The 23831-nt window shown below is 37.3% G+C and overlaps 1 protein-coding gene across 1 annotated transcript; it reads left to right on the top strand.

The window, feature by feature from the left end:
• Positions 1-2337: 2337 nt before the first annotated feature.
• On the top strand, positions 2338-23174 carry DDX1 (DEAD-box helicase 1). Its single transcript, XM_072858558.1, has 26 exons — positions 2338-2448; positions 4478-4529; positions 5511-5574; positions 6137-6166; positions 6434-6530; positions 8047-8094; positions 8242-8325; positions 9242-9325; positions 9764-9840; positions 11117-11189; positions 11302-11378; positions 12234-12348; positions 12868-13006; positions 14040-14100; positions 15268-15366; positions 16074-16163; positions 16749-16937; positions 18013-18064; positions 18527-18673; positions 19417-19508; positions 20085-20157; positions 20619-20691; positions 20805-20847; positions 21072-21167; positions 21933-22053; positions 22369-23174. Exons 1-26 carry the CDS (start codon positions 2433-2435, stop codon positions 22497-22499), a joined length of 2223 nt encoding a protein of 740 aa, XP_072714659.1. The 5' UTR covers positions 2338-2432; the 3' UTR covers positions 22500-23174.
• The last annotated feature ends 657 nt before the right edge of the window (positions 23175-23831 follow it).

The following is a 23831-nucleotide window of genomic DNA, read 5'->3' as shown; positions in this document are numbered from 1 at the left end:
GGTGTCTGCTCCGGGGGAAGCTCGAAGCTGAGGGCAAGGGAGCGAGGCCGAGGAGCCCTCACCGCCTCAGTGGCTCCTCTGAGGGGTGGCAGCTGCAGCTTCAGAGACCTCAACCTGCCTCTAAGCCACGAGGGGTGGGATGCCCTTTTGGGGCAAGAAACAAGGAGACAGCTAACAAATATAACATATGATGTACGCCTATAGAGAGCATACACAAATGAGCCTTTAAATCCACAGCTTGTCTGCTGCCCCAGGGATGCCCAGAAGCTCTTTATCCAGCGCTCACCACTGCTGGGCAGCAAGGGGCCACCATCAGGGCCACCCTGCGGGCATGGCCGCTCCACTAGCTTGGCCTTCTCAACAGGGCTGCCCAGGGAGATACCTGCAGCTGCAGCCTGGTGTTGGCTGTCCAGAAAGCTGATAGTGAGAAAATTTAGGGTAAGGAACACCTAATGTAGACATGGCCTGAGTGTATTAATTAAACCCTTACTGAATAGGAAACAAAAAAGGGAAAAAAAGCAAAAGTTGCGTATTTCTCCCAAATTACTCTTCCAATTTTAATGATGCTATGTAGAACTTCTAAATATTTCAGTCCTACAAATGTTCGCACTCATAGAGTTCCGCTTTCCCAAGCAGATAAAAATGAGACTGTTTATAATTATGAAAGAACTAAGGTTTCGGTATCTTTCCTGCGACTTTATAAAGCGTTAGTAAGATTGAAAGAAAATTACCTCACACCATGCTACTTCTGCTCCTATGCTCTAATTTTAGCTTGTATTTAGTAGCCTCTTAGTCTTGTAGGCAACTGTGCAGCCTAGAATTAGGTTAAACTAAAAATTAAATTCTGAAACTAGGGATTCAGGGCAATATGAAAGCTGTGTTGGATACTTGGGAAACACTTCAGGAAGAAACAACTACTGAGAAAAAAATGCTTTCTGGCTGTCTCTTTACCTAATAACATTTCTTTAGGTGTATTTGGCAATGTAGTTGGTAAGCAATAACAAATAGTATAACATCATATTAATAAGTTTCAAAGAACTGTGGGAGATTTATAGTAAATTACACTCTGAGTTCAATGCCAACAAGCAGCGCTATGTATTGATGTCGAGGTCTGCCTACAAACACATTTTCTCAGAATCATGATTGAATCTGTAGATTATTCATATCTGTGTCTGAAAATTATTAGATTTGTCATTTATCCAAAAGCAAGCAAAATAATGATGGACAGATATAGCAAATAATAGTGAAAGAAAGGCAGCGCATGAAATGAAGAAACTCCCAGAGGAATTATTAAGATATGAGAAGTCATCGTGATGCAAACAGCCTGGTACTAAAAATATAAAATACCTGCTGTGTTTTTCTCTGCACGACACCTGGTTTCGACAGCGTAAGTTAACAGTCAGTAGGGCTCAGTGAGTGTTTTACAAAAGGTCTTGAAATAAACCTCCAGGACAAAACCAGTACTCAAATGGCAACACAGTAGTCAAGAGAACTACGTTGTCAGAGATGCTGTCCTTCATTAGGCCTTTGAACCAGATGTGCCTGTATCTGAGGACTACCTTAGAAAAGATTTAAGTTGTGCTTCACGATAGAAAACAATAGGTAATATTTTATGCTGTGCCTTCCACTTAGCAGACAAATGCACCATTCATTCCTGGTGTAACTGTAGAAGCTGCATTTTTTCATTTGCAATCTAATTTTTACAATAACACCCCAGAGATTCTTGCCTTTAACTTCACTAGAAGTTATCCTAGGAAAAGATTGTGCAGAATTTGGGGAAACTTCTGTAAAAACTAGAGAAGAATGTATCCTTATTAACATATGTCTAAAAAAATAAATTGGTGTGTTATCTATGTGTGAAGGTACTTTTGTTCATACAAAACCCTGAATACTTTCTGCCAAACAAGTTTCTTGTAGAAAACTATGCAAATGTGAATTACACCAACGAAATGGAAAGGCGACAGTGCTGTACGCAAATGTAAAGCAGATTTTCGTTGTAAACACACACTTCGTGTTTAAAACATAAGCTACCCCGGGTGTAAACTAGACTGTGGGTTCTCGTGACTTTACTGGCTGTATGAAGCTGCAGCTACGAGCCCCGGCACCACAGGCGTAATGGAGCTTTGATTGGCGGGGAAAAAACACACTGGGCTTTCAGAAAAGTGGGGAAATCGTAAGCAGGTGACCTGAGTGTACCCTAAAAATCCGCAAACAGAACAAAAATAATCCCTCCTCCGACTTTGCCCTTGGTGTATCAGCTGTAGGGCCACGTCTGAGCCCGCGTCCCCGTGCTCGAAAGGGGCACAAACGGGCCGGGGCCGGAACGCGCGGCGTGGCGCCTCCTGCCTCCCACCCGGCGCCATAAAGCCGCGGACGGGCTGGGCGCTTGCGCCCTGTGGGCGGTGGTGGTTGGCGGTGCTCGCGGTGCGAAGATGGCGGCGTTTTCGGGTACGTGGTGCTGGGGCAGGTGGGGGTGTCGGCTGTGCTGCCGGCAGCAAAGCCCTGGGAGAGACTCTCGGCTCGGGACGGGACCTGCCGGCGCCTTGTGGGGGTGGCGGCTCCCGGTCTCCCCGCGGCGGACGTGCCCCGTCAGCGCCGTGCGCGGCTGCTCGGGCCTGCCCTGGGTGCGGGCCCCTGTAGTATGTGACCTACCACGTAACAGGCTTAAGGTCGAGAGGCCTGTGGGGATGTAGGTGCCCTTCCCGGCTCCTGGGGCTTTTGCAGGCCTTCAGAAGTGGTTATCAAAATGGATTTGCTGTTTTTAGTGCATATGTGGTGTGCGTGCATCCGGCAAATGGGGCTGCTTGAAAGTCAGGGTCGTGCCTCAGGCTGACTGGTTTCTATAACAGGAGGCTCATCATAACTGTTCTGTGTATTGCAGTGGATAACAGCTGGGTTTTATAGGAGTAGCTCTGTTCTGTGATAAGGTTTGAAATATGTGTGTAAACTGTAATCTAGAAACTTACTGTTGAAGGAGGAAACATCACTGTTCGTCCCTCCCATGCACATACATGCACATATAGATGACCAATCAACATTAGGGTACTGTAAAGTTTTAATGTATATGAGGTTTTTAATTTGTTTTTTTAAACTGAATTCTTTATATCTAATCATGAGGGAGAATGCTGAAGCTTCTTTCATAGATCTAGAGATGAGTTTAGGTGCTAGACAGCAGGATTAATTTGGTTGTAGTTGAGGAAAATATCATAGTGCCACTGTTTGATTAAACCCTTGTACTGTATATTGGATTAAACGATGTGCGCTGGTATTATATTAAAAATGGGAAAACTAATGTAGGGATTTATGTATAATTTGCAATCAATAGCTATGGAAAAAGCTTTTTTGCTTATGTGCATTGTTTTATTTTGTAGGAGTACAGGCTAACACTTGAAAACATTAAAGCTTTCTGAAATCATGTTACAAATAAAACATGTTTCTTACCACATTTTTATTATAGTAAACGGAAGAATAATTTTTGGCTGCATACATCCATATATGTCAGCCCAGCTCTCTATGTGTGTACATCTGTGTGGTATATGTGAAACCCAACATGTGACAGTGTAAAGGCTAAAATGTAAAAGCTCCCTTTAGAAAGTGCATATTTACACTTAAAGAAATTGCTTTAGAGTAACCCTATGCACCTGAAAAGATAACCAGCAGCTAAAGTGTTATTTTGATGGTATAATACCATTGTTTGGGTTGGTTAAGATCTGCTTTCCTCTTGCCCTTACTGAATAGCTGCAGGTTTCTTTTTTTTGTTTTTTAGAGAAAATTTGTGTATCAACATACAAATGTTATTATGTGGCTTCACATTTAACTTAGGTCTGAGGTACGACCATCAGACCTTGATACAAGTTTGCCAGAAGGGGTATCTAAGGAAAAAACCTTTCAGAGATGGATGTGATTAGTAACTGTATGAAAATCAAAGCATTGTGTAGTTAATACATATGCCGTAAGTGTGTAAGGCAAGATTTGGTGAAAAGAAACTTAAGCATCTGAGTCCTTATATGATACAGGTTTTTTCTTTTTTTGAAAACTGTTTGCATCTCAACTGTAGAGAGAGTCGAGATATTAGTGATTAACAAAGTCTTTCCTGTTGTTGCATAGGCAGTTTCCTTAAATGTGCAGAGATAAGTACCTTGCCCTTGAAATAGTATTCAGTTCCCAGTGTGTTTGCTTTGCTGCTATGTCAGCACCTGCCCCTATGCCTAGTATATGCCTGACTTACTCCACTATAAGTGAGGACAACTGTCAAAACTGTATGTGGGGAAGGGAGAATGTTTCTTATCTATCACTTGAGTTCTATAGAGAAGGCTGCATGTGCTGTTGCCAAAAAGAATGCCAAAAATAATGCTTTTTTATTTTTGTCTGTAGTTGGAAGTGTTGACACTTGGAAATCTTTTGGGCTATGTTGAGGTAAATAACACTGCTTGTTGAGGTAAATAACACTGCTTGTTCCTTTTTTCTTGTGTTACAGAAATGGGTGTTATGCCTGAGATAGCTCAAGCAGTGGAGGAGATGGACTGGCTGTAAGTAGAAATGCATTTGGGCCTGGCAAAATCTAATTTGCCTTTCAGCGATATATGACATGCTTCTTAGAATACCTCTGTTGTCACATTAAAACAAAGCAGATACGTGTTTTTCTTTAACTGTCATTGCATCTCATGCACTTCTTTTTAGTGTGAATAACTGAAGAACACAAATTGTGACTGCAGTGGTAACACAAACTTGGACAAGAAAAGTATGACTGCTTATACTTCAGTGTCATTTGTTTCATAAAAGCCTCTGTGCTTCTACGGCTATGCGTCTGGTTGTTTATTATGTATTGTGGGATTATTGGATGAAATACTGTTACATAATTGATGCTAGTTTAGTAATCCAGACTCTGGTCTGAATTTATGTTCTTCAGAGTTGATACTTGTGTGTCAGTCTTCTACAAAAGTTATTCTTCCTGGTTTTAGTTACTTGTTTGGCTAAAATATTTGACTTCAGACCTTGTTTTGAATAGTCATTCATTATGTTATCAGTATGGACAATCTTAGTGTATATAGTTCTTCTTTTCTCATATGCATGGCATTAATTAGCTGTGATTGTCTGAAAATGCTGGTTACATTTTGTTATCTTTACTTTCTTTTCCAGTTTTGAATAGGAATCTTTTAAATGAGGGCTGTGTAAGTGGCTTTAAAAGTGAAACTCACTTAAGTAAGGAAAACAGGGAATATATGATTAATCTGTTTCTCTTAGAGTTTAGCATAGTGATGTGAGATGTAGCCCTCTTGTCAGGGTGTACCTGAATCCACTGCATCCGCTAGTCAAGGTACATCTCCTGTTCCAAGCTCTCCTTGTAAATGGAATCCTTTTTACTGCCTTAGCTGCAAGCCAGGAAGAATTATATTTACCTGCTATTTCCCATTGTGCAGATGGTCATGGTTTCTGTGAGTTTCTATACAAGCGAAAATCATTTTTTCTACTGATAACGTCGATTTGTGTTAATGTTTTCTTTCCTGTAGTCTTCCTACGGATATCCAAGCAGAATCCATCCCACTGATCCTGGGAGGTGGTGACGTACTTATGGTAGGTCTGCAGGATAGCCCTATTCCAAGAAAGCCTATGTCTTTTAATTGTTGTTTCTGCAGTCAATTCCCTTCTTTCCAGAAGGGTCCATAGTTCTACTAGGTCTCCTGTCCTTCTTGATTAGAAAGTATATTCTTCAGCTCTTTGAGTTCCTGGTGTGTTTCCAACTGTTCTTGCAGGCAGGATTCATTCTTTTTAGGCTTTATTTTTTGAGACTGCCACATGAATGACAGCTATCTGAGGTCACGTACTCTCCTTTTTGTGGTAAATACCTGACATAAATCTGCATGGAATATGATTGATACTGCCTCAACAAATGCTTCGGTATTGATAACCTTGAAGATAACAGATCAGCATGCCTTGTTCATCATGAAGTCTACTGTAAAGGTTTTCAGTTTTTGTATTTGCATCTAATCTGTGTGAAACTGTGGCATTATTCTCTAAGATTTTCGGAATTATGCAGAAGTAAAAGTAAACTTAGTTTATTAAAATAGAACTGTAGAACAATCCTTACAGTGTAAGTTGCAACTCTGGTTAAGCTCTTCAATTTTTCTTCCTATAGGCTGCTGAAACGGGGAGTGGAAAAACTGGTGTAAGTAATCAAATTTAAGGTAGCAGGAAGTAAAAGTCTTTAAGTCGTGAGAGGTGGTATGTGTGTTTGTGTGTATGGTTATATATAGAGAGAACGTGTATATGTTTGTATATGTATTTAAGCAATATTCTTAATAGTCTTTTAAAACATGTGTTAGGTGTGTTTTAAAGTGTTTCTAGCCCTGTGTATTGCACCTGAAAACTAGGCTGACAGTATATCTAGAAATATCTGTATGAACTGTGGAACAAAAATAACTTCCCATTTTAGGCTTTTAGCATTCCAGTTATCCAGATTGTTTATGAAACGCTGAAGGACCAGATGGAAGGCAAGAAAGGGAAAGCAACTATTAAAACTGGTGGAGCAGGTAAGTTTTTATATGTTACACTCTTCAAGTTTGGAATACTGTTAATTAATGTAGATTCCATCACCTCCCAAAATAAAGTTAACCTAACTTGCCATTAGATAAGTATTTTGTTCTTAATTTGGTATAATGTGAATAGAATATCATCACCCCAGATTTTATAAAGCAGTGAATATAAATTTACTGGTGGAGTCATGAAAAGAACTGGGGTGTGTTTGACTGCAGTCTTTTGGTAATGTGCATTGTCTTCAGCTTAAGGCTGGCAGATCCACACCACGCTCTTCAGTGTTCTTCTGAAAGGCGTACTAGTTGAGTGCCTTGCAAGATGTGAAGTGGTAGTATTGTCCACTTAAAATTAAATTGCATTTAAAGGGATAGATCAGCAGTGACACGACACAGTTGGTTTGGGCCTCTTAAGTGAGCTTGAGCAGAAGGCTCTTCTAGGCTCAAACTGAATTTTATGTGGCTGGGGTAGCAGTGTAGTGTGTCTTTCAATTCTGCTGTGCTGAATAAAGCTGTTGCATTCCTTTTGGCACCTAGCTAGATTTGGAAGCTGAATAACAACATCTTGAGTTGGTGCAGATTTGAACTAGTAAATGTTGAACTGAACAAGAAATGCACAGGGCCAGAACCCACTGATACAGAATGGATTGTAACCGTGGTAATATCCTCACAGTATTTGAGGGTCTACTATACATCTGTTTAAATAAGCTTGCAACTTGAAAGTTAGTAACCATGTCCAGTCTATGGTATTTATAGTTAGAGATTTATGTAAGTGACAGTGGCTGTACAGACAACACCCTGAATATGTTACAGAAGTTCTCATCTTTCAGCTTCATGATAACTTCTGCTACCGTGGTGACAGTACAGTCAACTTTAAAAAAAAAAAAAAAAAAAAAAATCCTCCTTGGAAGAATGTAATGTGAATACCCTCAGTAATCCTAATTGAAATGGCATCTAGTTTTACAAAAAAATGCTTCTATTGTGGAACCTCAAAACTTTATTGCAACATGTTATTGGACCTATGAAAAATGAAGTCAGAAATTCTATGTGCTATATGTGCATGTATGTGCTCTTCAGTAACGGCATTTTAACTTGACACCCTGAAAAGTATCTTAATGTAAACTTGGAACAGAAATAGCAAATACACTTCAAATTTATTGCTCTTAATGTAGTTTTGGATATTTTCTATATGAATTTGATTGTGATTGTGTGGATTTCTGGCTTATTTTATAAATGTCTTCATTGTTTTCAGTTGTATTTTTAAGTAACTTAATCTATGCTCTCCTTAATGGAATAATCTAAGTTTTCATAGAATACCCTTGCGTTATGTATCTGTGCCCCTCCTTCAAGTTGTAGGCCTTCGTTTTGACCTCATGGTATGAATTGCATTGGAACAAAGCTGTCTCCCCAGAAAATTAAGCCAGACACTGTAGAGCCAATGTGAACTTCTAATTTGAGTTTTCCAGGCTTACTGTGTGGGTTTAATGCTTGTTCTGTTACTGTCTTTCAAACCTAGTGCTCAATAAATGGCAGATGAACCCATATGACAGAGGATCAGCTTTTGGTGAGTTGTCCTAATGCTGCTTTAAATGTTCACTTGAAAATGTTCACTTGGTGAAAAAAAGAATAAACTAGAAGAAAATGTGCATGAAAATTTCTTTTAAAAGCAGTTAGACAATTTCTTTAACTAAAACTGTCTTGTAATTTTCAGCAATTGGATCAGATGGTTTGTGTTGTCAAAGCAGAGAGGTAAAAGAATGGCACGGATGCAGAGCAACTAGAGGCGTGACTAAAGGTAGATACAAGATTATGTATTTTGGAGACTCTTCTAGAAGTTAACTGAAATGCCTTCTTGTCACCCATTGTTAATATAGATGGTTACATTTAAAACTTACTATCTATCTGAGCAAATGTGCCATTACTCAATTTACTGCTAGTTGAAGACTTTGGAATGACAAATACCTCTGTTTTGCTCTCCTTGTGTTGTAAATTACCTTTTCCTTAAGGAGTTGAGTCAGAGGACACAGAATAATAAGTAATATTCATTAGAACACATTTTATTAAGGTATTATTAATAGGAAATAGCTACTGACACAGCACTTTCAGTTGTTTCCTCATACACTTCACACAGACACATGCATGCACAAATTTCATGGTTATGTGGTTGGAGCAACAGTTGAGAGGCCAACCCAACTCTTTACTCAAAAGCAGAGTCATACTGAAAGTCCGGTGGTTCTAGGTGGGTGTTCAGAAAGACCCTCAGACAGTCTTATTTCATCAGGTGTGCAGATAATCCTGTAGTCTGTCTGTACATAGCAGCCAGTTGGATGTGACTAAAGTTACACAACCAGTTGTTGATGTTAGTGGTCTTGTACTGATTCGGCAGACCCCTGGTGTTCTGAGTTTATCAGTTCTTGTGGATTCAATAGAACCACTGGTCTCTCTAGCTTATCACTCCTTTGGAACCTTTCATGTGCTACCTCTCAGCATGTACTTTTTCTCTCTCTTGCCTGTTGTTCTCTGATAATCTTTCTTCATTACATACATAGGCACCTACAGAACCTTTTCACACTAACACAATAGGGGACTTTGACACTTTCAGCAGGGGTGGAAATGTTAGACTTGCATGGTCTTGGAAGCAGCCAAACTGAACCACTTTGATGAAATTGAAATGTAGGTGGTGTTTTAGATCCTTTCTTTCTCTTTTAAAGGGAAATACTACTATGAAGTTTCCTGTCATGACCAAGGCTTGTGCAGAGTTGGTTGGTCAACTATGCAGGCTTCACTAGATTTGGGTGAGTTTCCTTCAAAAGAAGAATCCTATAGACAGTTCTCATATTCACATGGAACGGCTGGAGTCCTGTTCTAGTCTTGCAGAGAATGGGCTCCTTGGGAAGGATAGCGGTATCGGGGAGTTTAAAACTTTTTGTACAAATGTTGCTCTTCCTGTAAGAGGAAATCTGCTTAGGTGGTGGCAATGTTTCTTGTCTCTTGTGACTTTTTACCTTTTATTTCAATTTTTTAATGAAGGTGACTGGAGACTAGTAAAATCAATAAATGTACTGGTACAAAAATATTAGTTTAGCATATGTCAAAGCTAGAAGTCTTTAGTTAGCACTGTGTATTTTTTTTTTTTACATGGTAGTGTTAGAGGTTTCAGTTGCCAATACAAAGAGGAAAAAATGTAACCTGTCAACCAAAAGGTAAGAAGCTATACTTTGTCTTGTCTTCAGGCACTGATAAATTTGGCTTTGGCTTTGGTGGCACTGGTAAGAAATCTCACAACAAGCAGTTTGACAGCTATGGTGAGGTAAGCTTGAATTGCTTATTGGTAGAAACATTATTAAAAGTTTTGCATGTTGCTTCTGTGTTGTAACAATCAACTGTCTTTTGTAATAGTGCTAACTTTTTAAGGGAAGGTCACTGGGCAAAAGTACCATGAAACATTGAAGCATTTTTGGATAAAAGCATATTAACAGATTTGATAAAAGCATAGTAACAGGTTTAACAAAAGCGGTTATCAGCTTGAGGCTTATGATTGTGGCTAGACTGCAAATATATTGACTCTTATTTAGAAGGTAAACCTTTCTGTGTGTTACAAGTTAGAGGTTAACTGATCTCTTGGATTTATTTCTTGACTTATTTCAGTCTTAGCTTGAACAACACCAACCTGTCTGTATACCTTGGTGAATGTCTAAGTGAGGGTATCATATCCTGTTTACTAGTAGTTAAAGTAGAAGTAATCACACAACTCTGATATGTCAAAACCCATACTTCAATGCTAATAAGATGTCGTTAGTCAAGCTCTATTTCTGGCTATTGAGTTGGGTTTGCCATTAGAACTGTTACCTTAATGTACACTTCTGAAAATGTCTAACAGGAATATCTGTGGTGGTTTTAGTGTAGTGTGCCAGTCAAGAGTTCAGATGTTTAAGCATAATTTATATAATTATGAACAATACAGCAGAAACTTAAATCTTTTTGTGGTATTAGTGAACTTTCAATGCCATAAGACTTGCAACTTATATGACTATTGTAGCTTTTTTTAATAGTAGTGACTTCTGAGCTGTTGAATTAGAAGCACTTTATAATACACAGATTTTCTTGAATACCTTTATAATTAACAGATTTCAAGATATTTAAATTAAGTACTTAAGTATACATAACATGCATATAGTATCTCCTGCAAGAGTTAGTCTTTTTATATAGTCAAAATATAGGTTTCTGTTACCATGTTTGGTGCTCTAAGCTTAGATTTACATTGGCTAATAAATGCATGATTAATGCACTTTTGCATAATGCAGACTACTTCCAGGTAAATGACTTAAATTTATCATAGTCAAAGTGTTTGGTTTCAAAGGAAATTCAAAGCAGCAATAAATCAGGCAGTTTACTGAAGATTTGTAATCAAGTAAAAATATGCATGCTATTTATTGGAATAAAAATTGAACTTGCTTCTCTCAAAAATTAGCATTTAGTAGGGAGAAGTGAGAAAACTGTAGAAGTTGACAGAATGTTAGCACTAAGTTTTCTTAATACACTGAACGCTAAAATCTCTTAGCTTCACAACCTTCTTTTTGTTACAGGAATTCACTATGCATGATACAATTGGGTGTTATCTAGACATAGATAAAGGACAAATAAAATTTTCCAAAAATGGTAAGTTTTATTCACTTTCTTTGGAATTTTACTGGGATGCTTGTATTGGGGGAGGGGCAGGGAGAGGAACACACACACATGCGGAGTCTGACTGAATGAACCCTGTTTTCAGGGAAGGACCTTGGCCTTGCGTTTGAAATCCCACCACACATAAGGAACCAAGCACTTTTTGCAGCTTGTGTACTGAAGGTAACTTAGTAATATCACAGATGTGTAAGATCATGAAAATTGTTCTAGTTTTGATAACTAACTACTTATGTACAAAATTTGCATAGCCACCTACAATTGCTGTAGTTCTGCTTGTACACTCTCTGTTTCCTTTGGTCTACTAGTATTTCGCTACTGGAGTGGTCACCACAGTGTTAGCTTTGACGAATAACATTCAAGTTAAAATAGCAAATGTTTAAATTCAAATTTAAACACTTAAACTTGAATATAAGGGTAGAATAGCACAGATAACTAATTCCTAATACCAGTGCTGTCTTGCCTGTATTAAACTTCGATATACTATGATTCAAGAGATGTAAGGAAGTAACTTGAAAGTGCCAAAATTTGTTTCGTTTATTCTCAACTGTAACATTACAGTAGTCTAGTAGTATGTCTTTCTGGAGTTAGTCTTTCTTGGGTTATTTCTTATGGAGTAAAGGTTTTAGCAAAGTGTTTTCATGGTCAGAGAAATGTATAAGTGAAAAAAAAAAAAGTTTGTTTTTTTCATGGTGTGTTTTGGTTTTGTTTTTTTTTTTTTTAAATTGTGGTTTGTCATTGAAAATGAATGGAACATAAAAGTTCAGAAAAGCTTTCCGTGTATCTCTAAATGTGGGAATATTTTGATGTAGAAGAAAAGTTTTAAGAGCTAGAACCATGCACAAAATGTCTGGCAGGCTTTAGACGACTTGGGGAAGGGAAATGGCGAAAGGAGAAAATACCACCTTCCCCTCCTCCTTGTCTAGCTGGTTTCTCATGGGGAAATTAATTATGGATTTGTTTCTCATTTTATGTGGTCTCTTGTATCTGTCTGTATGACACAACTTTGTTGAAATCTAGAACGCTGAATTGAAATTCAATTTTGGTGAAGAAGACTTCAAGTTTCCACCAAAAGATGGCTATATTGGTCTTTGCAAGGCTCCCGATGGTAGTGTTGTAAAATCACAACACTCAGGTAGGTTAGATGTTTAAACTTCTCTCAGTTCTATATTCAGATTGTGTTACAGAGCATCTTTTGATCACTTCCATTGCTCCATTACTGCTGTATTCAAGGTCTTACAATGATCTTAGTGGTAGCAATATTAGTGCTTTTTTTAAAGCATTCCAGATTTTCTTCATCTTAAACCACAAATAGTCTAACATTTTGAATTTAGAAATGCATTAGATAAAAAGAAAAGTTCAGGTAAGTTACTCAGCAGGGACATCTTAAAAATACGTGCGTATGTTTAAGCTCTGCAATAAAATTAATTATGCTGCATGGCCAGTATACCCACTATCATGGCAAGATTCACTTGTAATCTCTGAATGTTAATCTGAAGCTATTCATAATTGAGTGAGCAATAACATCACCCTTTAATGAAGCATTTAGAATCATGAGGTTTTAGATTATTAGTAGAAAATCCAAGTTTGTTTCCAGTGAAAAACTCCAGGATAGGAATGTCGTTTGTCTTAGTGGCATATTTTTTTCACCTAGGAAATGCACAAGTGGTTCAAACACAGAACCTTCCAAATGCTCCAAAAGCGTTGATTGTAGAACCATCAAGAGAGCTGGCAGAACAAACTTTGAACAATGTGAAACAGTTCAAAAAATATGTTGATAATCCCAAATTAAGGTAAAAGTGCATCTGTTATAATTGTATTTATGGTATTGTCCATGGACATGACTTCACGGGGAGACAGGGCATGTTCCACTTGGTAGCTAAGTGGCCCTTAATCTGTAGTGCAACTGATAATAGCCTCAATGATATCTGCTACCAACCAACCTTCTGACTTTTCAGCTACAGTCAGACCAGTTAGGGGTTTTTTGATGTGTCTTATCTATGGACTACATTTTTCTGGTATGACGAATCTATTCGGGTTTTTTTTTCTTCAGATTATCAAAGGTGTATGATACTTAATGTTTTTAATCAAGAAAAGCACATCTTCTGCTTACTGCCCTTCTTTTCTGAGCATCTTCCAGTGCCCCCACCTCCCCCTACCCTCATTTTGTTTGTTTTTCATCTCTGACAAATAGTTATATACAAAGTCTGCTCTGTTTACATTAGTGTGCTCACAGCACAAATGTTGCAGTGATTAGCATGGGGATGCAATTCTGAGAAATGAATCGTCTACAAGTTGCTTTGGTCTAAAGTTGTTTCTTTTGACTGTGCTTATAAAACTTAAGTGTCTCTATTATAAACTGCAGTCAATTTACAAGAGTGCTTTTACTAGAATTGCAGGGGAGTAGCAATGGGGAGAGGCAAGCTGCGATGTAAGATTTATTTAGTTTACTGTTATTTGCATTTCTAGCTTTCAAGAACACAGGAAACTTATTAAACTAACTTAAGTTTTAGATTTTTAAGGAACAGATTCTTTTTTAAGATGAAATTGGTTAAGGTGTTAATGTGTTTAATACAACAGCAATAAAGTAGACAAATTCAAATACAATTTGGTAAGAAAACTTTCACTTCTTGAATTGAAGTACACTACATATGAAGGGACAAATTTTAATTATTGTTTTTTTCCTATTCCTTTGTTCTTAAAATTACTGTTGAGAGCTGTTGATCGTCAGCTACTAATAAAAGACTCAGTCTTCAGCCAGATGTTTAATATATCTTCTGGATATAAAAAATTAGCAAATGTCAAAATGTGTTGATGTAATTTCAGGGAACTGTTGATTATTGGTGGGGTTGCTGCAAGAGATCAACTCTCTATACTGGAACAAGGAGTAAGTTGTATTTTTGTTCATATGATTTAATAGTTTGGGTTCTGAATAGCTCATGATGTTGCTAGAGAATACTAATGGCGCTTCTTGTAACTCCTGTAAACCTGATAAAAAGAAATTTTGCAGTTGATAGCAAGCTCATGTTGCACTGGTCTAGCATTTGTTGCTTTACTTCCGTGGCAGTTGTCAATACAAATGCCTACAGTACTTGGTCAAACTCTGTTAAAGCTTGAGTACTTCTGAGAATTTTAAAATAAAGGTGTAATTTTTGCCATTTGTCCTTAACTAACAAGACAGGGACAGTTTTCCTTTTAACTTCTGCTTCACATTTATGTGAATAAAACTGGTCTGCAATTAATCAGGGTCAACCTACACCACCAACCAGTCCTACAGAGAAGGAACGGGTCTAGCTTCAGCAGCATGGGATGTACAATCAATTCAGTCATGCTGTAGGTATAGCAGTGATTTTTTTAATGTAAGACTTGCTTTGGGAACTGAGACCACATCACTATTGATAAGTTTTTCAGTGATTCTAGCTGTCAAAATACAAATTTTCTCCTAAGCAGGCTTGGACTGGAAGATTGCTAGACTTTCATGTGAATGCTAAATTCATGACGGTGAACCCTTCCATCTGGCAAAATCTTAAGTTATTTCTATAGTTGATAGACTTGATATGTATACTTGCACAGTGAGAAAAGTTGAATTTATTTTATCCCCATTTAAAAACAAATCTGTTTGGCTTCAGATAACAAAGTTACACAGCTTGGGGGGCGGGGGAGGGGAGAAGGAAACAGGGGCACATCACTCCCCAAAATAAGGGAAGGCTTCCTGCCTAAGGCAGATTCTGCTAATGAAATGGCTGTAGAACTGAAATGCAGATTGCCCAGAGAGATTGTGGGATCTTTCTCCTTGAAGATACTGAAAATTTTATTGGGCAACTACCTAAAGCAACTTGGAAATTGTCCTTGATTTGCATGTAATGGAGGGAGTGGAGACCAGAAGATCTCAAGAGATCCCTCCAACCCAAATTACTATAGGATTCTATGAAGTTATAATTAGTAGAAAATAGGGCATCATACTGATAATTGTCTCGTAATCTTAAATTTAGACAAAGCTGTTAATGCCTCTAGTTAGTTATGGGACCAGTTCATACTCTTATATACTTCATAGGTGGATATTGTCGTTGGAACTCCTGGAAGACTGGATGACCTGGTCTCGACAGGAAAGCTTAATTTATCTCAAGTTAGATTCCTGGTTCTGGATGAAGCGGTATGTAGAGAACTAAATGATACTTAAGTTCTGTTCTTAAATGCAATATGACATTTCATAAAAGAGTCAGTGAAAACATTATTTTTCCACAGCATTTGGTACTTTGGTGGAACAACAGTTAGCTACCTATAAACTATTCCAGGTTAATCTTGTTGTTTGTAACCATAGTAACTTGCATATTTTTTTTTCCCTTTGTAGCCTCTCTGGTAAAGCTGATTTTTTTCTGATAGAGAAATATATTTCAGGCTGTCATTCACAAGGTAGTGGAGTCTGTCCCTGTCACTGTACAGGGAACTTGAAAGGACAAAGAAAGACAAGATAAGCATTTTTGATTACCTAGCAGGTCTTGAAGCCAATGAATGTTGTAGTCAATATGCTGTGAAATGAGTGCCCCTCTCTCTGATCTGTTACAGTACAAGTGAATATTCACAAAGATGGAATGCCTTGGGGTATTAGCTAGGAGAAGCTGCTGAGACAGATGTTCAATTTCTTGTGAAGCACAGCAGCTGTACTTGTAGATACTCCATATTTTTACTTTTTTTTTCCTCCTTAGTGATAATATCCCAGCCAGGCATTGACCTCTCCAGCTAATTAAAAGAGAGAACTTCTGAGACTCTAAGTGTATTGCATAGTTAACTCAAGTGTATAGACTGAGAAATGAGAAATAAGAATTGCAGGTTTATTTCTTTTATTTTATTCCTATGTAGGATGGCCTTCTCCTCCAAGGCTATTCAGATTTCATAAACAGGATCCACAGTCAAATTCCTCAGATAACTTCAGATGGAAAGAGACTTCAGGTATAAAATTGTTTGTGGCTTTGGGTTTTTGTGGGGGTTTTTGTTTTGTTTTTTGTTTCGGGTTTTTTTTTGTGTTGTGCACTGCTTTCAATTGTCGACTGTTATGTGGCATAGAGCATGCTGCTTTGAGGTAGAGTTTGTTATATCTCTTGTCCAAAGCTAACACTTGTTCATTGGGTTCAGTAATTGCCTGTGAATATGTATTTTTAGGATCCTAGATCTTGAAGCCCAGTGTTTAGCAGTATTTGAGTTACTTAGATATAGACTTAGATATCTGAAAAATGAGTGACTACATACATTATGATTTCTAATGCTCTTATAATCTTGAGTCATTGGCTCTCAGTAATTCTGCTTTCTTCCTCTTAAATGATTGGGTTTTTGTAAGAGAATAGTTAAGTAACTTATTTTGTGTCTTGACTCTCATCAGCTGGGTGGCTCCTGTGATGAGGAAGGCCAGTCAGGGACTCTTTCTGTTGTGTTACATTATGCTATTCAACTGCATAACATTCTTCCAGTTCTACTCTGACCTTTTTTGCTGAGAGAATCTGATCTTCAATGGTATCCATATGGCTTTTCTCTTCTCAGGTGATTGTGTGCTCTGCAACACTACATTCTTTTGATGTAAAAAAACTATCTGAAAAGATCATGCATTTTCCCACCTGGGTTGATTTGAAAGGAGAAGATTCTGTCCCTGAAACTGTACACCATGTAGTTGTGCCTGTAAATCCAAAAGCTGACAAACTCTGGGAAAGGCTTGGCAAGAATCATATCAGAGTAAGTTCTCTATAAGTGAAAATTAAGATTATTTACCCATATTTACTTATTTAACCTTCAGAATTGGGGCTTAATGTTGTAGGATCTTTGCCAGCTATTGAAACAGCTCAGTGTATCTGAAATGGTTTTGTTCCACGGTAGTCAGCATCATGATATTGGTGATGTCGTAACATTGTTTCTGAGCAGCTCAGTCTTACAAACATGGTTGAGGAAGATCTTCATAAAGTAATGTTCTGATTTGTACTAGAGAACAATGGCGCTGCACTGCTTTTCACTCATTTCACAGCTAATGATCTGTGGCCTAACTGTAGTTAGTACCTGTCTTTTCTGATTGATCAGGAGGAAGTAAACCTTCCAACATAGATCATTTTATAAAGTAGTTTTGTGTCTAACCTCTGTGAGACAAGCATTTTTTAGAGGAATGGATTTCATCTCAGACTACATTTGAGACTAGTTTAAATTCTACATTAACCTGGCACTTATTCATGTGAGAAGGTGATGGTTGTTGAAGTCTTTAGTTTTCAAGTTCTGAATAAGCTGGGACTGTATTTCATTCTCAGCAACTCTTACGCAGTTATAATCAATAGGTTTTCTTAACCCCTCATTATCTCTGGAATATCCCTTTGTTAGGTCTGTTAAGAACCTTTTCATTAAGTCTTAGCATGAATTTATTTCACTTGGGTTTTAGGTTTATATCTGATTCAGCCTAGCATAGGGAAAAATATAAGGAACAAGTCTGTGTGATTTTAGCCATGTTTATAGTACGTTGTTTTCAGGTTTGGTGTTTTGGGTTTTTTTAATTCATCACTTTTTCAAAGGTGGTTTCTATCTAATGTCTACATAAATAATTTTATTATCTTTTTTTATGAACAAGTTTTGTGTGCTTAACACTCAGAGTTTTCTTTAGCTAAAGGTAGCTTAATTTGTCTGGTGGGAGAACAGAATGCTAAGATTACTTCAAAACCTTATTTAATTTCTTGCTAATTATAAGTTAATAGAGTTTCCTCTATGAAGTATGGACTAATGACTTGGGGTCTTTGTGTGGGGTTTTTTTTGTTTTTTTTTTTTTCCATAGACCGATGAAGTACATGCAAAAGACAATACACGACCTGGTGCTAACACTCCAGGTAATCAGCAACACTAGTTAAGTGTAATAGCTTGTGAAATAATCCTTTGTAAATATTATGAAGTAAAGCTAAATTATAGTGGATATTGGCCTTGAGTCACGTTCTTCCAAATTTTTATTTCTACATTTTTGTAGTTGTGAAGAGAAATGTGTTTCTGTAATTGGGGGGGGGGGGGGGGGGGGAAGACTGGAATATATTTTTGCAGGTGTGTAAACAAGTGTTTGTTGGTGTGTATAAGTAACTTGAAACTCCTTACTAGTTTTGTTCTTTCTGTATTATATTACCTTGCAGCAGGGGAGCATGGGGTGGGGGGAAGAAAAAAATGAAGGTCTGGCTCACCTGCTCTGCTAATAAATGTTTAACTGTCTACTGAAAGGCTAGAGAAAACTTCAAATGTGTGCTGTTGAAAGCCTTCATATTTTTAAACAATGGGAGTGAAATAACTTCTTTATTTTTACTTAGAAATGTGGTCTGAAGCTATTAAAATTCTAAAAGGAGAATACACCGTTCGGGCAATCAAAGAACACAAGATGGACCAAGCCATTATTTTCTGCAGGACTAAAATAGACTGTGATAATATGGAGCAGTACTTCATCCAACAGGGTGGAGGTAATATTTTTCACCAAAACCTTATTCTGCTCACTTTCCTGTTTATTTTAAAGCCAGAACTATGTAAGAGAATCACCAATGTTCAGACACCACACAAATAAAATTGTAGTTAAAAGTTTTTTGACATATACTGATTGGGCATAAAAGTCAGGGTTTGATAGCAGGGATCTGCAGGGATTCCCTTTGTGGGAGGAGGCAATGAACTGCCCTGTACCTGTTCCAGACAGCTCTGAAATGGCTGGAAACAACCTATTGTGCACCAAAATTTGAACCAATGAGAAAAGCGTGTAGTGTCTCCGCTGAAGTGTATATAGAAAAAAGCCATAGTTGCTAGGGGCCAGAGATGCAGGAGAAAACGTGTGTGTACAAAAGTACACACATAAGGAGTCATGGAAGGAGAAATATGAGAGAAAACACAAGGGGACACTGAAAGGGGATGTTTAAGGAGAAAGGTGAAGACACGTTTGGAGAAGCAAGGGAAGTTTAGACTAGGAAGGAGTGAGGAGACATGCCTGCACAGACCTCCTCTGGGGAGGGGGAAGGAACGGTGTTTGTTCAATTGTTTTTGTTTCTCCCCAATGCCTGTATCAGTAATTAGAAGTTTATGTTAATTGGTAATAAAGAGAAATTCCCCTAAGTCAAGACTTTTGCCCACAAAATGTACATTTTTTTTTTCCAGTTCTGTATCTGGTGTTGTGTCATAACTTATATATGATGTTATTAATGCATAACAACTCTTTCAGGCCCCGATAGGAAAGGACATCAGTTCTCATGTGTCTGTCTGCATGGTGACAGAAAACCTCAAGAAAGAAAGCAAAACCTGGAAAGATTTAAGGTGATGCAGCAGATTCTTAAAGGCTTTTCTCTCACTTCCTGATATCTGAAATAATAAGTTAATTTGTGTTGCTAGTTCTCCGTTTAAATTAAATTGCATTCAAATGCTCTATGACCCACTTCCTAAAATTCCGCAAGGCACAATTTCTGTAGGTGGAAATCTATACTGTCAGTCAATATGACCTTTGTGAGTTTTCATTGAGAGGATAGGTGGGCTTTTAAATAAAACCTAAATTTAAAAAAACCTTAAATTTAAGCTCTGTAACAGATTACACTGTTTTTAAAGTCTTTGGTTCTTGAATATTAAAAAAAAAGTTATTTAAATATTTGGTTTTGATTAAGCCATTCATCAATTTATACTTGCCTTATGCTGTTGGGGAAATAAATAAGGATGTAAATTGACCAAGCTATTCATATTCAAAAAGGACTGTTGTACTGTGGAAGAGCTTTATCCAAAGTGTTCCTAAATGTACAGAGACACTTCAGAGTGAAGTAAATGGGAAGGACTACTGTTTAATTGCCTGGGATTTTGTTTGGTTTATTTAGCACAGCTCTTCTTACAACTATGTTTTTGTAGAGAGGAGATGTCCGTTTCTTGATCTGCACAGATGTTGCTGCTAGAGGAATTGATATTCATGGTGTTCCGTATGGTAAGACATAACCTTTTAAACTAAGCTGTTGAATTGCATACAGCTTCAATATATTTGCAGCCCTGTCAACCAGTTAAAACAGGTATATGACTTACAGCTTCATTTTAAAAAGTTGTAGATGTTAAAGGCTTGAAGTAGGCAACTTTTAATTTGATTGTTCACCATACCTTCTCAAATACATAATGATGATCTGCATTGTTGGGGATTCTTTGTTTGTTTTTCCACTCTTGTCAAAAAGTAATCATGGAGAAAGCAGTTTTATGGTGGAAGCCTTAAGTGTCGGTAGTGCAGGTAATGACACCTGCAACTGCTCTAATAGAACGTAAAGTATATATATGGACTAAGGATAGGGATTGCAGCAATCAAAATGATATTTATTTTAGGTGTCTGGTCTATGACCTTAGCTCATATATTTAAAAAAAAATATTGTGTTCTCTGTGGATTGTGTGTATCTTACACAGTTATCAACGTCACACTCCCTGATGAAAAACAGAACTACGTTCATCGAATTGGGAGAGTAGGCAGAGCTGAGAGGTATGTATATGTTCAGAGTAGTCACCATGTTTTCTTCAGTTTTTTGTTGTTTCATAAGTTGGCAATAGTTACTGAAACACGTTTTTCTCTCTCTCTTCTCCCCTATATTTCAGGATGGGTCTGGCAATCTCCCTTGTGGCAAAAGAGAAAGAAAAGGTAATTATACTCTAAAGAAAAATTGAACAGACATTATTTATGGAAGTTCTATCCACAGCTGATGTGTGATTAAATATCCTGCATTGGAAAACTGCTTGTTCATTCTTGCTTAATTGAAAGGGATTTTAAATAGATAACTGAATTATTTCTCATGCTATAATTAAGCAAAATGAATGTACTAAACTATTTCACGAAGTTTAAAAGTTTTTTTGCTTTATTTCTAGGTTTGGTATCATGTATGCAGTAGTCGTGGAAAAGGGTGTTATAATACTAGACTGAAGGAAGAAGGAGGTTGTACTATATGGTACAATGAGATGCAGGTAAGTGTTTTACTTCACCAGAATGTTCTAATTCCTCTTAAAGACTGTAGTATATAGTTCTTTTTAGCTGTGTAGTTGAAGTACAAAGCTAGTTTTGAGGGTTTTATAACCTTTGATTCCATTTGAAGAAGAAATTACAAAACTTTGCAAGTTATACTTTCTATAAGTTATTTCTTTAATTAGAAAAGCTTGTTTTAATATTCCCAGCCAATTCTGTTGGAGTCTTATTTTCAGCTTCTCTGTGGTCTTCCTAAGCAGATGCTGTTAAGAGTTACAGGATGTTAGTTACACGTTTTTGTTTAGATGGTTTGTTACAAAACTGTAACTAACTTAAAACTGTTGTTCCTCTTACCTGGAAATAGTGTGTCACTTAAGTACATTTTCATTGGGATTTGTATACCAAGTATGAATGCTTCTTAAATTCACAGTGCTTCCCTTCTTTCTACGTTAAAGAAGGGTGAATGATATATCGTCTGTGGTAAAATAAGCTTGGACTGTGAGCTCTTTATGTGAGTGGGGCTACTTTATAATAAACAGAGTGGTATGGGAAATAAAGGTTTCTAGGTAGGGTCAAAACATACTGAGATTGGAAATTAACTTGTATAGGCCATTTGAGGAAAAAAGTGTTAGTCTTTGGTGTCTGAGACCATATTGTTTCCTGTGTACAGTTCCTGTTGACACTATTTGAAAGTGTCTGTTCAGAACACTAGTCTGACTGAAGAATTGGACCATAAGAGTACTTTAAGACTTTTTTTTTTTCTTTAGTTGTTGGGGGAGATTGAAGAACATTTAAACTGCACTATTGCCCAAGTTGAACCGGACATAAAAGTACCAGTAGACGATTTTGATGGGAAAGTTACATATGGGCAGAAAAGAGCTCTGGGTGGTAAGCAATGAACTACTCTTGAGTTAGCTTGCTATGCAATGCTCAGTTTCTTGGTTATCTGCTGTGTAACTACAGAACAGACAGATTAAAAAACACCCTGCGAGTTCTTTGCTGTCTTCTGGATTTGTTACATGCAGTCTCTGGGTTGCAAGTGACCAAAGTGTGTGTATGCCTGTATTTTGTTTTGTTTGTTTGTGCTTTTTTTAACAAGTTAACAAAGTTACTTTAACTTTCTGAATGACTGTGGTTGAGCATTATTAGTTCTGCTGAAAAACAGTTTTGAACACATCATTTAGATTGGGTCTCTTTTGGCAGGTGGGCTGTATAAAGGCCATGTGGATATCCTGGCACCTACAGTACAAGAGTTGGCTGCCCTTGAAAAGGAGGCTCAGACATCTTTCTTGCATCTTGGCTATCTTCCTAACCAGCTGTTCAGAACATTCTGATTGTGCCACACTTGAGACAAGGCTTGAGTTAATAAATGCTCTACCCTGCAAATACAAAAATCCCATACTGTTTCTGAGTAGGAGTAGTTAGAAAAGGATTAAAATGAAATATACTTCTTGCATGATGAGCAAGCAGCGTGTTCAGTATTGTTAACTCTGTATTAGCTGTTATCTTGATAAAATAAAACAAGTCAAAGATGAAATAGTTTCTTTTGCTGTTCTTTTGCCTTGCCTTGAGGATTAATTTGCAGAATCATTCTTTGCATAGCTTTTTGATTTTTTGAAAATACAAGTATAGTTAAGCAAATCTGGAAGAAGGAGAGTTTAATTATTTTCTTTGCAGAATATCTGTTACAATTATTTAACTACCTGTGTACTGTAATTTTTAATGCTAGGCTCTTTAAAGATGCATCCATATTCAGACAGCTGTTTATATTTAAGATATTGAGGAAGAAAAAAAGACCTTAACTTCCTGAAGTATGTATTTGAAGCTCTTGGTTATCCTAAAACCCTAAATCTAGGCTGATAACTGCGTTTTGATTCTGTAATACTAGACTTCTCAAAGTTAATGTGTCTTAAATTTCTACAATTGATCTTATACAAAGGATTCCGCAGTACTCTGAGTTCGTAGGAAAGTAACACACTAGTATCAAAGCAGTTCATAAATCTTCAGGAAAATCTTTTTCATGCAGCAGTATAGATTGAAGTACTTAATGCCTCTTGCGCTGCTTTCAGGCAGGTTGTATTTGTTCAAATAAAGTTATTGTAGTCTGATTTGGATTTTTTTTTTTTAGGTTCCTTTTTTCTCTAGTGACTCCTCTAATGATACTTCAGAAATTTCAATGACTTTGCCTGCAAATTGTCACCTAAAATATCAAAGGTCATTGGGAATGCCTGACAACCCAGAATGAAAGTAACCTTTTGCCCTCCTCGTGAAGACTTTGAGTCACAAAACATTCAATCCACTTGCAGAAAATAGTGAAAACCAGATTAAACTCATGTTGAGCAAAGAAATTTTTTTGTGTAGTGTTACCCAGAGAGGGCAGACTGTCCTAGCTATCATAATAAAATACACGGATTTCTCATTAAGTTAAAGAAATTTCACTCTTAATTTTACTGTGACTATGTGGTGTTATCTGATCCTAAACTGATAATCATGGAATCCTTCCTTTAATACCTTTTCTATACCTTAAAACTGGGGGAGTGGGGGATGGGATGCTTGTATGCTTATATATTTAATTTTAAATTTGAGATAATTTTTAAATCAGGGGGAACGGTAGGTACATGGAATTAAAATCTTACCAGCATTGATCCTTTTGTTAGGGAGTAATG

Source organism: Ciconia boyciana, chromosome 3 (genome assembly GCF_034638445.1).
Source record: "Ciconia boyciana chromosome 3, ASM3463844v1, whole genome shotgun sequence".
In the NCBI taxonomy this organism is placed as follows: Eukaryota; Metazoa; Chordata; class Aves; order Ciconiiformes; family Ciconiidae; genus Ciconia; species Ciconia boyciana.
The sequence above is the reverse complement of the archived record's forward strand: the minus strand, read 5'-3'. Positions and strand labels throughout refer to the sequence as shown.